The sequence below is a fragment of the Danio rerio genome, chromosome 16 (assembly GCF_049306965.1).
Source record: "Danio rerio strain Tuebingen ecotype United States chromosome 16, GRCz12tu, whole genome shotgun sequence".
NCBI lineage: Eukaryota > Metazoa > Chordata > Actinopteri > Cypriniformes > Danionidae > Danio > Danio rerio.
In genome coordinates, this window is record NC_133191.1 from 41,732,501 (window position 1) to 41,747,880 (window position 15,380).

The window sequence follows — 15,380 nt, forward strand, 5'->3', positions numbered from 1 at the left end:
ATTTAATTTAATTTAATTTAATTTAATTTAATTTAATTTAATTTAATTTCATTTCATTTCATTTCATTTCAAAGTACCCAGTCTAAGAAAGTCTGTTTCTGCTTCGGCTAATCATCAAACTAAATTTAACATCATAAATTTAAGTCAAACTTGCAATATATGAAATGTGACATTAATAAAAATAAATAAGTAAATAAATAAGTAAATAAATAAATAAATAAATAAATAAATAAATAAATAAATAAATAAATAAATAAATAAAAAAGTCAGGAATACGTTTGTTTTAATAATTTAATAGTATAATAAGCATTAGAATAATATCATAAAAAATATCATAAAAAATAGATTTAAAAATAAAAATGACACATTATCTATAATCAACTTATTTAGTTATTCCATTAGGCAAACAGTGTAATGTTATCCTTTTTTAATAAACACAAAGGGAAATTAATCCATAACAAGTAACATTCAGGAATCATGTTGCTGTATCTGTAATCAGATTGCCATTTTTGATAACAAACCTGTTCTCTTTTGAGCACGGCAGAAAAAAAAAATGTTCAGGCAGATCAAACAACTCCTAAATACAATCTCACTCCTGACTAACAACTCGGTGGGTTGTTTGTTTTGGATGTGTTCTTGCTGTTCATATTACAACTACACATCCTTGTTTGATTGCTCCGCTCGGGTGTTTCCAGAGGGGATTGTGGAAGAAGACAGGAAGATCAGAGACACAGCCACAGGTGACAGAGACTCACATAAAAGCAGCATCTCAAGAGAACGACAGGAGTGAAGGGAACAGAATAACAGAGGGTTTTAACAGACCCGATACTGCGTTCGTATGTGCTATAGTCACATACCAGCTGAGCCAATCTGAGCTGCTGCTGCGCGCCAGGTAATATTGAACACAATTCCTATCGTTCAGTCAACGCTTTCAATCATCAGTGCATCCTTGAGCCACCTCAGCTGAACTGAAAATTGAAGTTTGATAGAATCTTAAAAAAAAGATGGCAGTTTTAGGGCATTTCATCAACTGAAACTCCTCAAATAAGAACAAACATCACTGAAAACTGTCATCGGTGGTCATTCTTGAGACATCTTGTTTCTTCTACTCAAAATGTTTTCTTTTTGTACGATTTTGTACCATTTTCTTGGTAGACAATTCTGTCATAATTTTCTCGGTCTTGTGTCGCTAGAACTCTATATGGCTTTCTTTGAAGCACGGAGAACAATTTCATGTAAGGTGCCGACAGTCTTTTCTATACAACAGCTTTTACCCGGCCATTATCTTTTCAAAGGTACTAAAATGCACAATTTAGGTGCACTTTAAGGTACTAATATGGGTTAAATAGGGTGCACATGTTGAAAAGGTACTGCCTTGGTGATAGCTATAGTACCTTTTTTCTAATAGCGTATAATAAAAGTAAATGCAGACACTGTTGAGCTCCTAAAAGACTAAAACAACTGGGATAAAAGCCTGCCCTAAGAAACACACAAAAAGGTGAATTGTGTGGTTTTTAGATTTGTCATCTTACCCATTTAAACATGCAGCTTAAAGAGAAAGTTAATTAAAAGTGCCATCATGTGCTCACTCTAATATCGTTTCAAATCAATAAGATAAATTAATACATTATTAATGAATCCTGAAACCTGAAACTAAAACCTCAATCATACTTATGGTATTCTAAAAGGAATTCATTTAAAGCTACTTGAAGAATTGGTTACTTGAACCAGATAGAACTTGTCTTTTTGGTTTTAACTTGGGGTTTTTTTTTTTTTTTCACTCTTTAAAGGGTTAGTATCCATTGACATACATTTATTATATCAATAATATAATCATGCTATTGATTTGCCTTATGAAAAGCCACACTATGCCTACTTATATATATGCAAAAATAAATTAACATTTTTTTAGGTTGCAGGATTTTCTATATAAGATTTCCTTTGAAATATATAACAGAATTATTTGGCATAATATTTTACTTTCTGCAGTAATGTTTGTCTGAAAATGGACATAAGAGGGTTTTTCCCCTTGCACATTTATACACTGTATTTGCATTTTTGTTACATTTTAAAGCAGTATTGTGGTAACATGATATGGAAAAAAATGCAATAATGCAATAATAATTGGCAGGATTTCCATAACAGAAATAATAAAATGAACAATAATAAATGATAAAGTATAATTTCCCCTTTTATCAGTTGTGTCTGAGAAACTTTTTTAGTACAATTTTAGTACTGGTGTGCACTACATGTATGAAACCGATATCCTGTTTCATGGCAGAAAGTCATACACAGTGTGATTCAAGAACTTTGAAAATCGGGAACTCTGTAAAGAAGAAAAGGAGAGCTAAGCTCTTTCTGTTGTTGATTTAAGGAATCTCTGAAGTTTTGAAAAACATTGTTAAGTACTCTACATATTGATTATTTACCCAAGGTTCCATCATGTAAGTTGTGGTATTCTTTTTGAATCACCATGTATTTTGATTTGAGAAACCCTATGATGATTTTAAGTGATTTATGACAAACACTTTTAAAAATGTCAGATTTAATTGATGATTAGAAATAGTATCATGTTTTCCGTGAGAATGTTAAATTTAGCCATTAAATTACAGCTATTTTTAAAAACCAAGAAGAGGAAACATTTATAGAGAAACTTTCAAACATCTGGTACACTATCAACATTTTCTTTGTGAAGGACATCCAGATTTAAATATTTGACATTGTACGGTTTCAGAGAAATTAACTAAAATACAATATATAAAGTATCTCCCTGGGTCTGTGTAGGGCTGGACGATATGACCTAAAATCAAAACCTTGATTAATTGAGCAATTTACCACGATTTTGATTATTGAGTGATTATTTTATTATCATTTTTTTCCCCTTCATAGTAGTGTTATCATTTGTACTTTAAATATACTCTTAACTATCAAATGTCCTTTTTCTAATAAAAGAGCAGTTTTCTATTCTAAACAATTTGTGGTCATTTGTTAAATACTTCAAAGTGAAATCAAAGCCTAAATTGCTTGAAATTAAAGTCATTTTGTAAAAAAAGGGTAACATTTTGATTTTAATGTAAAGGACAAGATTCATTAAAAAATATAGAAAATAACTTTTTGCAAACAAAATAACTGGATATTTAATTGTCAAAACTGGAAAAATCACCAGCATCTCTTGCAAGTAAGACAAAATTTTTAACAAATCATCAGTCAACCAAATATTTCCTATTTGAATTTATTTGTATTTTTTATGAACGTAGTTATGCAAGCCATGCTTCTTCTGATTTCGTGTCCCTATATACATTTCTGGAGAGAGCAAAATTCTTCCCAGGAGCTACGTTTTTTTTTTTTTTTTTTTTACAGTTTTTGTTCTCGCAAATCCACCAGAGGCCGATGTGTATGCTTTCTGAGATCTCAAATGTCTCTCGCAAGTGCCATTCGTGCCTGCTCTTCTCATGTAAATCCACCAGAGGCCGCTGTTGACTCACTGACTGACTGACCAACCAACCTATCGATCACCCCACCAAAACCCTTTTCTAAACCCAACTGTGTTTTAAAAAACACAGATTGACCATAGGGCTAAGTTTTTTTTAAGTTTGCTAAGGCGACTCCTTATAACCTAATACACCAAATGTGCTTGACATGCTGTAGCTCAGCAAATTAAAAATAAATAAATAAACAAAAAAAGTCTTTTGCATCCAATAATCACTATGACATTGCCTGTGATCGCTTGATTTGCTGAAATGAAAATGTGGATGATACATGAGCATGATACAGTCCAGCCCTAGCTCTGTGTAAATGAATGAATGAATGAATGAATGAATGAATGAACAATTAAATGGATGAAGACAATTTTTTGCTTAGTTGATTTATAAAGTTTAGTGTATACTGTGACAATGTACTAAACTTTGGATATTTTTTCTCAGTATCAAGTTTTTATTTTCAGTTCAGCAAAACAATTATGCAAATTAATAGTCAAGACGCATAAAATATTTTCCTTTACAGTTGAAAACAGTGTTGTGTAAACACCTTCTAAAAGCGTTTTTCACAGGGACATGATGGAGTTAAGCCACATATCGCCTCTTGCGAATCTGTATTCCTTCCAGCCTCAATCTCCGACCCCCTCCTCTCTGCCAAAACTAGACTACCACAAACACACTGAATCCTAACAAAATAAAAAATGAGGGTTGAGGTTTCTAAGTGACAGCAAGCTTGGACATTCAATATCTGACCTGCTAGAAAATGAAGTGGTGAGAAAAGCGAAGCATCAAAGAGCTCCTCATCCACGCGCAATCACACACGCAGTCACACTCTTTATCTTACTGTCACAGGGATGTGGGGAAGCTCACCAAAGAACAAAGAGGAAGAAGTGGATTCTCTCTGGACTCTGAGATACTGAAGCCCACTCACCTGTTTTCTGTCCTTTTGTGCAGGAGGAAGCAGGGCCCTCGAACGATCAGCAATTTTCTGTCAGAGAAGAGAGGGGAAAAAATGACATTAATATGCAAATAAAGCCAGACGTGTGACAGCAGCTGAGAAAAAAAAAGAAGTTTAGTGGATTCTTTATTCACTGGTTTATGTTTTTGCTGCACGAATGAGCAGCAAACGTTCTGTAGGGGATTCCTTTAACAATAAATTTCAAAGATCATAAGTTACTGTGATGACACTTGTTCAGCAAATTCACAACAGGGATATTTGTTGGTCAGAAAAAAGTGCAATTATTTAATTTTGCAAAAGAAAAAACATATACCTATTTTGAGTAGGGTGTTTCTGGGTAATTATGATGCAGTTGAAGACCATCAAATGATTCTGCAGATGCTTACTGTCACTAAAGACTAAGGATGCAATGATTCACCTGACTCTAGCATAAGTCGAGGTCTTTGCACATTTACAATGTACCCTGCTGATGAAAAAAACTCTTTCATTGGGGACTGAAATGACTAGTGTGGAGAGGTAAACTGTTTCTAAATCAGAGAGCAGTGTGTACAGAGGTGGTCAAAACTAGCTTAAAAAATGATTCTAAAATGACTAATTATACTGTAGCATAGAAACAGGAGTTGAACATAATTATAAAGGTAAATAATTAATATTACTTGTATAATTAATTAGGCAGCACAGTGGTGCAGTGGGTAGTACAATCCCTCACAGCAAGAAGGTCGCAGGTTCGAGCCTTAGCTGGGTCAGTTGGCGTTTCTGTGTGGAGTTTGCATGTTCTCCCCTTGTTTGCGTGGGTTTCCTCTAGGTGCTCCGGTTTCCCCACAATCCAAAGACATGTGTTACAGTTGAATTGGGTAAGCTAAATTGGCCGTAGTGTATATGGAGTGTGCAAGAGTGTGTGGGTGTTTCCCGGTGTTGGGCTGTGGCTGGAAGGGCATCCGCTGTATAACACGTGTGCTAGATAAGTTGGCGTTTCATTCTGCTGTGGCGACCCCTGATTAGTAAAGGGACTAAGCCGAAAAGAAATTGAATTAATGAGTATCAGTGTGATACACTTAAGAAGAAATAATCTTGAACAATTTTTAATATTCAGTAATAATAAACAAATTATTAAAATATGCATAAACTAGTTTGAAAAGGAGAGGGCAAAAATCATCTAATACTGTTCCTGCTTCTGTAACAGAACAACTTTCTTTTTTAGTCTGAAAAACATCTTCAAGCTTTTGCTATGAAAACACTGATGCACCCTGTGATCTCCGTAGCACTCGTTGGAGCTGCAAATCATCCGGTTTGGTTGATTTGGCTTATTTAGTTTTTTAGCGTATAGAAATCTGTGACAGTAGTTTTTCACTCTGCTGATGATTTATGTGCATCATATTCGTTGTTCGGTTAGTGTAAGTAAAAGTCTTTTTGCAGTATTTGCACACAGTTAGTGTTTTGTCTAGAACAGTGGTTCTCAAATTTTTTTCATCAAGTACCACCTCAGAAAAAAAATGTCTCTCCAAGTACCACCAAAATGAGCAGTATTGAAATACAGTAGTGTTGTAGGCCCAGTAAAGCAGCTACAACTCTGCACAGTTAAAAAAAAAAACGTGGCCGTGAATTGGGTAAGCTTAAATTGTCTGTGGTGAATGTGTGTGAATGAGAGTGTGTGGGTGTTTCCCAGTTATGGGTTGCAGCTGGAAGGGCATCTGCTGCGTAAAACATATGCTGGATATGCTTTGGCAACTCCAGATTAATAAAGGGACTAAGCCAAAAAGAAAATGAATGAATAAATGTATATATATATATATATATATATATATATATATATATATATATATATATATATATATATATATATATATATATATATATATAATATGTAGTATATAGTATAGTATAGTATATATATATATATATATATATATATATATATATATATATATATGTTATATGTACATATTTTATCATGTTTAAATTTAATTATATTTTATTAGTTTGTTCATTCATTCGTTAATTCAAATGTCAAATTAAAAATGAGTCATATTAATTTGAATTACATTTTTATTCATCTAAGTCTATTCGTTATGCAGTATTCTTTATATTTGAAATAATAATACACACATATTTTATATTATTTTGATAGATGTAATCACAGTTTGTATTAAATGCATTGAAATTAAATTTATTTTAACTACAGTTTTCAAAATTTCAAATAAGAATATTACAATTGGGTGACGCGGTGGCGCAGTGGGTAGCGCTGTCGCATCACAGCAAGAAGGTTGCTGGGTAGAGCCTAGGCTGGGTCAGTTGGCATTTCTGAGTGGAGTTTGCATGTTATCCCCTTGTTCGCGTGGGTTTCCTACCGTATAGGTGAATTGGGTAAGCTAAAATTGTTCGTAGTAATGAGAATGTATGGGTGTTTTCCAGTGATGGGTTGCAGCTGGAAGGGCATCCTCTGCGTAAAACATATGCTGGATAAGTTGGCGTTTCAGTCTGCTGTGGTGACCCCTGATTAATAAAAGAGGAGGCTCATTCTCCTTGCGATGCAGATGGTCTCTTTAACTCTCATTTTCTTGCAAGTGAAGCGTTCAGTTTTTACACTTACAAAGTCCGTCATGTAAGTAGCAGATGCACCTTGGCATGACGCAACTGACTCTTAAAGGGAATGGGAGATGAGACTCTGATTGGTTTAATGCACATTATGCTCAAAACACACCCAAAACTTATGAAGAGAATAAGCACAACCCTGTTAGACAATATGCAAAGCGTATTTTTCTGTTTTTAAAATAGCAAAAGTGAATTTGGACATGCCCTTAATGCAATTGCGTCATGCGCTTTAGTCTTTGACCCTACAGTATATCATTAAAATAGATCCTTTAATGTGTTGGCAGCAATAGTTACATTTATTAAATGTCATTTCATAAGCATATTATAGATGCAATTATAATTGCTGCGCACATACATTACAAGCAGCAAGTATATATGTGTTTCATGTGTACTGTACCTTCTGCAGTTCTCCATATCGCTGGACAGAATCTGACAGCTCTGTTTTGAGTCTCGTCAGACGGAGCCTGTCTTGCTGTGGGGAAACAAAATGGCATGGCTTTTAAAATGAATACTCGGTCAATATCAACACTATAATTTCAACATGACAACATTTATTTATTTATTGTTCAGATAAAGCCAACATCACTGTATATACACACATATACCAAGACCACAGTTCCAATAAACAAAGAAAAATGGCAGATTTAAAGTCACGACTTTTACCCGTGAGGATCCGCTGATGATGTCAGTGAGTTGTTTAACAAGTTGGCTTGTGCTTGTTATGACTTTATTGGTCTGCTGCTGTGTGGAATGCCTGAAAGAGAGAGAGAAGAGGATAGAGAGAGAGAAAAAGGTGAAAAGATTGGTAATCATGCTTTACAAACCACAGAAAATGACTCAAAACAATTCATCAACAATCCCAAGGTGCAACGCTCTCCAAGCTGGGTTAGGTTTACAGCCCTATTGGATGGATTAAGCTCAACCAATTAACCAAATCAATATTAATGACTGCGCGACAGAGGAACAACATTGTGCAGTGAGGGACTGTGTTTTGTGGCTGCAGAGCTCAGAGGATGTCAGGCAGGCTTTAGGCTCCAGGCAGAAGTCAATCTGCCACCCCGAAGGAAAAGCAAAGGATTAGATGTTGTGTACAGAGACAGCAAAATCAAACGGAGGAAAGGTAGCACGCCACAAAAAGAGGTTTGCTGTAGAGAATGCATTAACAGAGCTGATGAAATCAAGACTGCATACAGAAGATGATATTTATGACTGCACAAATAAAAGTGAAGGAAGGGAAACTGTTTGAAGGACAAGACCAATGCACAGGGCTCCAGGCCAATGAGGAATCACAGAAACCGTTCATGTTTAATAGACTACAGTAGCTCTGTTTCCATCCACCTAGTATTATGTGCGATTTAGATTTGTGCATAAAAAAGGGTTGATGGAAACGCCAAGATGTGTAAAAGTTTTAAAAATGCTCATAAAAAACCTATACACATAACTGAGTAGAATAAACGTTCTATTCAATAGAAAAGATGTGCTTAAACTACAATGGGAACACTTTTGCTGAACAAATTCCAGTATGCACATTAAAAAGTCATAGATCATGTGATGAAAAAAAAATATTGTATTGTATTGTGTTATTATATTAATAATGAACTCCAGAATCAAGAGCGTCTGTGCTCTGCATTTCACGCCTTCAAGTGCCACCACGGGTTCATTGCATGTCAGCATTTGTCTTCTGAGGCACAAGTAATTTATTAAATAAAGAAAAGATTCATGCAGCTTCTCCTACCGCAGTAAACTACTTTGGATGTTAGGCCACAGGTAATCAGTAATTGACAAGTTTGTACTCTTTGACTCATTGGATGAAAACGCTGCTATTGTTGCCAAGTCGTTGCAAGAAAATCCATCCAATTGCTCATCAAAATAAGTCCAGTTAAACTTTTTATGATGTTCTCGAAACTGAGCTGAAATCACATTTCTTGTGACTTAAGTCCATGTGACTTAATAATTATGGGCAAATGTGTAAAACTAGCAGTTATTGGCAAGCCTTCACTAAGAAATACAGTTTCTTGTCTTTTTTTGTACAAATATTCACATTTTCTAGATCTCAAAGATTTTCTAGATAAGTGAAAAATATTGCCTGCTTTTTCCTTAAAACAAGCTAACTTATTGACCATTGGGTTAAGTTATTAAGTATCATTCTGCTTTTTTTAAGCAAAACTTACCAAATTTTGTATCTATTTTATTTTCTAATACAAAGCAATGCTTACAAATTAAAGATAGTTTAGATAGTTTGACTAGAAACCAGACAAACCTGGCATGTCTGCAGTGTTGGTTTTGTGATTTATGAGTAATCCTGCACCAATCACTTTTTCCAAAACCATTACTTTAATTTTTGTGTAATCACAGATACCAATACTGATATTGAAGTAATAAAATAATCCAATTATTATGTTTTAATTGGGTTGAAAAACTAAAGAATACGAAAAATATTAGTTTCCGTAATTCAGGACAAATTAATATTTCCACCAGTCATTTACACAATTATTTTGATATCAAAACATTTCAATAATGAAGACCCACTTAGAAATTGACTTGGTTTCAAAACTCAATTTTAGCTACGTCAATCTCAGTTTATCAAAAGGCAACATCAATTTTTGTTTTCAATTTTCATCATCAATTTTCAAAAAAGCCTAAAATGTTGACTGAACATTAAAAAGCAAATCCTTAAACATAATCATTATGAGTAAACAAACAGTTATTATACCATGAATGTCATAAACATGCCTAGCACTGTTTGCTGATGATTTGGATTAAAGATAATAATGTAGTAAATAATGTTCAGTTTCTTCCAAATATTGATCATTTGCTTCATAAAATATAGATAAACCATCAGGAACAATAAATAATAATTTCATTTTTCCTGTATATGTTATTTTGACTCTTAAGTGACAGTAGAATAAATTGAAATGGCTTAAAGATGAGTAAATTACTAGCAAACTGTCATGTTTGGGCAAATCATCCTTTTAAGGTGCATCAGCAAGGTAAACCTTTGACATGCTGCACAATGAATCAAAGTCCATTTTGAGCCACTGACCAATCAAATCAATCTGGAGGTGGGATGAACGCTGTATGGGATTTCATGCACCCATAAACACGCCTTCGCTTCACTTCCGTCGTGCTCCGTCTAGCCTTTTTAACGCTACAATGCATCCTGTGTGAAGGGCCCCAGAGACATTTGTGCCATGGGTATGTCAAAGTCATAATCCATCTCTGGAATCGAGGTGAAAAGGGAAGAACTGTGGCCCAAAAGTGAGAGAATTCAACACGTCGAAAACCCGAGCTTCACTATAGTATGTTATTTGCAGTTCTGAACTGGATGGAAAAGATAGAGAGGGGAAAAAGGGGCCAACGGGTCAGAAGCTCATGAACAAATATAATCTCCTGATAGAAATTCCGTTTTCACCTCAAGCGGAGCGAGGGGTTTGGATAAGGCCATTGATTTAGTGTCTGTGCCACCGCACCGTCTGATCCCATCCTTTAAAACCCAAACCAAGACCACCGGCCAGAGTTCCTCCTGCTCCCTAGAGATATGCAGCAGTGAACGTGGGTTCACCTCCCACTCAAATATTGATTTAAAAAGCGAGGAAGGAAACGAGGAGAAAGGCGTCAGGCAGAAACATCTCCTGGCATTGGTTATGGGTAGGGGCATGTCACTGTCATTCGCCGTCCACCAGAGAGAAACGAGACCAGTCGAGCGGAAAAGCACCTGTAACAATAGCGGCAGGAGCAGGCGTGCTGTGTGAACAAAAAAGGCTGAGGTCCACAGTGAACGTTCTAATCACACGCCAGAGAAAAGGACAGCGCGGCTGAGCAGTTCAACCATAAAACCTGACTTTAGCTACTTTTTTTAACATGATCAGTCCTTTTCAAGGCTGAATGTGAGCAATGATTCACTTCTCGACAGTTCTACATGCATAGACTTCAGATTTCAGGATAGGCCGTGTTCGAAAATTGCCTGGAAAGGTATTAGAATTATTACTAAAGTTTAAAAAAAAAAAACTGTAATTTTTTTCTGCCCTCCAATTCTGTTCACTTGAAAATCCCCGCTGGTATTGCTAAATAGGCAGGTGTTGGGATTTAGGGCACAGTTGATAGTGCCTTGTTGGATGTAGCAGCAGGTCATTCCCAGGAGTGCCGAATTAATAGCTGATAAATCTGCCGCTGACAAGTCATCACTTCACTCTAAACCCAGCTGAGTATAAAAAGAATAGCTCACTCCAAACTGAAAATTCACTCTCATACCGTCTCAAACTTGTATCATTTATAACTTTTTGTGTGTGCATGCAATTACAATGACTTTGTTTGAGAAACAGACCAAAAAAATTAATTTTATTGACCTGTAAAGTAGTAGAATCATTATTATATTTTCATTAATTATGTTGTTTAATTTGTTGACAAAAAATGGATGCCAAATTTTGCATGCAGAAATTGGTGATTGTACTTACAATAAAAAACAATAAAATGTTGAATGTCAATGACTAAATAGACTCATAGACTAAACACATATTATATTAGGAATGCCACAATTCTCAATATAATATTGAACCGTCCGTTACAGCATTTTTATGCAACTTATGAATTGCATTTTTTTCGATTTTACATTTACATAATTTATGTGCATTTTGTTTCTTTCCGAATTGACTGTTTGTGTGTGCCTGTAAGTCTGAGAGCTCAGATGAGGAAATTGTTCTTCGCAAGTAAATATTCAATCACTATGCTCTAAAGTTAGGGGGTGCTTAACCATCATTCCACACTTTAACATGGCGAGCGGCAGGAAAGTGAGGCAACAGTAGGAGGAAACGCCGGCATCTTATAAATCCGCATTTCGGCTTTGTTGTTGAGTATAATGCTGAGACTCGTGGACTTCTTGAAGACGCTGTATGACTGCAGATTTACCAACCCGTCTCAATAAAGAAATTCTTCTGCTTGATTGAGTCTCCTGGACTGGGTTCTTCTTCAATCTTCAATCATGTTATTTTTTTTACAACAGGACTGCACCATGAGTCACGTGACAAGAACTGACAATTCAGCTTGTATGGAATACACACTTTGGTGGATTATTTTACTAATTGTTTTAGACAGGCACAGAACAGCCAAACACTGCAGTGCTTTGTAATAAATTCGGAATTCGGAAGTCCTTGTTAAAAATAAAATAAGTCATCCACAGTATTTGTTTGTGTTTTATATAATCAGGCTAATAAATATCCAAATTGATCTTTTTCTGCACATACACACACACACACACACACACACACACACACATATATATATATATATATATATATATATATATATATATATATATATATATATATATATATATATATATATGTGTGTGTGTGTGTGTGTGTGTGTGTGTGTGTGTGTTATCATCCAAGTTTATCAGTATGAATCTAAAGTGTTGACATGGTCAATACATATAGTAGGGAAAATATGAAAAACATCTTAAGGGAGTCATAATGGTCAGAAACAACATGGCAAATTAGCAAAGGGAGACTTTTCAATTAAAAGTGAACTATTCCTTAAAGAAGCTTTAAAATCACAGATTTAAAATCACATACATCACATGCACCAACACAGCATCATCTGAGGCACAGACAAAAGGTCAGCATGGAATCATTTGCATACGTGTTACGCCGCCGCCAATGTGACATTAGTGCTAGTTAACCTGGTGCCTGAGATAAGTGAACATAACTGTCCTCTGTGAAATTCAGAAAGATCTGAATAATATTCAGCACAGAACAGACACAGAAAAGGCTATCAGGGGCGGGGGGAGGAGAAAAAAAAAATGAAGGAGAGACCAAAGAATTTACTTTGCACCAGGGTTCCCACTCTAATTCAAATTGCCGGACTTTTTCCTGATTTTCACTGACTATAAAGCAGAATATCCATAACCTATTCATCTTATTTGTTTCATGTGCAGCACGGTCATTGTACAGTAACTCAAATGTGTCAAGACTTCCAGGCTCACTCACTTCAGTTTTCATTTTTAGCAAAACAAACAACTTATGCTGCTTGATACCTCAGTAATTACAGTACCACACTACCTGATAAAAGTCTTGTCATTGATCCCAGTTATAAGAGCAACAAATAATAACTTGACTGCTAGTTGATCATTTGGAAAAGTGGCAGAAGGTAGATTTTTCTGAATCATCTGTTAAACTGAATTTCAGTCATCACAAATACTGCAAAAGATCTATTGGAACACTCATGGACAGACGATTCTCACAGAAATCAGTCAAATTTGGTGAAGGAAAAATTATAGTTTGGGGTTAAATTCAGTATGTGGGTGTGCAAAAGATCTGCAGAGTGGATGAAAACATCAACAGCCTGAGGTATCAAGACATTTGTGTTGCCCATTACATTACAAACCACAGATGAGGGCAAATTCTTCAGCTGGAGAGTGCTCCATCTCATACTTCAGCCTCCAGAACAAAGTTCCTGAAAACAAGGAAGGTCAAAGTGCTTCAAGATTGGCCAGCCCAGTCACCAACAATGAACATTATTGAGCATGCCTGGGGTAAGATGGAGACGACATTGAAGATGAATCCAAAGAATCTTGATAAACTCTGAGAGTCATGCATGAACACTTTCTTTGCCTTTCCAGTTGACTTTATTACGTTATTTGAGTCACTGCATGCGTGTGAAAGAGAAATGAACAGAGAAACATGAACAGACGATAAATAATATGTGGCTCACCTTGCTAGTGGATATGCCCATTTACCTTTGCATTTCAAATAAACCACTTCTGATACCGAATGATTAACTAGAAGTCAAGATATTATTTGTTGTTCCTATAACTTGGATAGAAGAATTGTTTTTTTTATGTTGACAACACATTGTTGATCATGTTTTATAGTGCTTTTATCAAAAGTATTGCAACATTTTATGTGATCTGTTGATATAGAAATGCTTCTGACGCCTAGAAGAGGTCACTGGGGAAGGTGGTAACAACAGCTAGTAAGTTGTTGGGAATAAAACTAAAGAGCATTGATAGTACACACAAAGAAAGAGTACTGAATACGGATATCATGATTGTCAATGATAAGAGATATCCTTTATCATACACCTTCCAATTGTCAGCATCAGGCCGTATTGTGTTCCAAAATGCATAAGAAATGTAGGAATAACTGACTAACTAACTAACTAACTAACTAACTAACTAACTAACAAACTAACTAACTAACTAACTAACTAACTAACTAACTAAAATAAGTATATAAAACTCCCTGACTTTCAATATAATATAGACCTTTAAAAAAAATCCACCATATTCCAGAAATTGACCTGTAGGAACAATGTGCATATCTTAAAAACTAAGACGAAGTCCATTGAAGATAACCCCCCTCCACCCCCGCCCCCAAATAAAAAGGAAAATAGACCTCTGATCAGAGATCCTATTGCTGTTCGTCATGAATACATGAATAAAACTGCTATAAAGTAAATCGCTTTATAACTCCACAATAATCTGCCGGTTTAGTCACAGTAGTTGTACAGATAAAGCCCTTAGAAGCGACCATGACTCAAGCTCATTATACTGCTTACTGTGATCCACTGAACACCTTCAATACGCCCTCAATTATTGCTTCCTGTGTTCCCTCAACAGTAACATGCGAAAACTCAATATGGCCTACACAATCTCAAGGGTCGACACGCAGCGGTGGAGAAGTTCTGTTATTACTCATCCAACATATTCAAAGACCAGCAGTTTATTTCCCCAAACGCTGTTTAGTCATGGTCTGCATTTAGCATGTTTCGTGTCTGTTGAGTCGGTGGAGCTGAATCTGAATCTCCCTGTTTGACTAGTTTGGTCATCTTCAGCCTGGAGCCCTGAGGGGGTCTGAGATGGTTATTCAGTAGACGTGGGCGGCTATTGTAGATGAAACTCTACAACTGAATCTATAAGGAATTAAAAAATAAGAAGGCCGAAATGAAATAACTACATGCTGTATTGGTCATTTACTTGGGATGATGCCAATGAGCTATAGAATTTAATTTGAATCAAAAAGGGAAACTGACCCTTTTTTCTTACAATTCAAATGTTTATCTCACAATGTTGAGGGATGTTTTTTTCTGTTTGCAATATAATAATACTCCAGTTCTAAAATCTCTTTTAAGAAATAGCATTGCAACCCCTATAAAAATAGATAATTAAGTCACAGATATAACTCTGAGCTAAAACTATAATGATTTTTTTTAATTTTCAGCTTATATCCCTTTAGAATCACAAAATGACAAAAAAAGGTGATAATTCAAAGGTTTAACCTTATAATTCAGAGAGTTGCAACTCATTATTCAGAATAATTAGAATAAATAATTTAGAAAGTCTGAGAAAGAAAAAATAA

The 15,380-nt window shown here is 35.3% G+C and overlaps 1 protein-coding gene across 16 annotated transcripts in view; it reads right to left on the minus strand.

Annotated features, from left to right (window-relative positions):
* tsnare1 (T-SNARE Domain Containing 1) overlaps positions 1 to 15,380 on the minus strand; it is a 488,539-nt gene that overhangs the window by 334,769 nt on the left and 138,390 nt on the right. For 15 of the 16 annotated variants that reach the window (XM_073926471.1, XM_073926464.1, XM_073926465.1 and 12 more), the window contains 3 exons: positions 7,690 to 7,780; positions 7,424 to 7,498; positions 4,408 to 4,464 (listed from right to left, as the gene is read on the minus strand). In XM_073926471.1, coding sequence (XP_073782572.1) covers positions 4,408 to 4,464; positions 7,424 to 7,498; positions 7,690 to 7,780 — 223 coding nt within the window. Of the gene's footprint in view, positions 1 to 1,778; positions 3,400 to 3,577; positions 4,465 to 7,423; positions 7,499 to 7,689; positions 7,781 to 15,380 lie in introns of those variants that run through there. The other variant, XR_012392423.1, reaches the window with a different exon arrangement.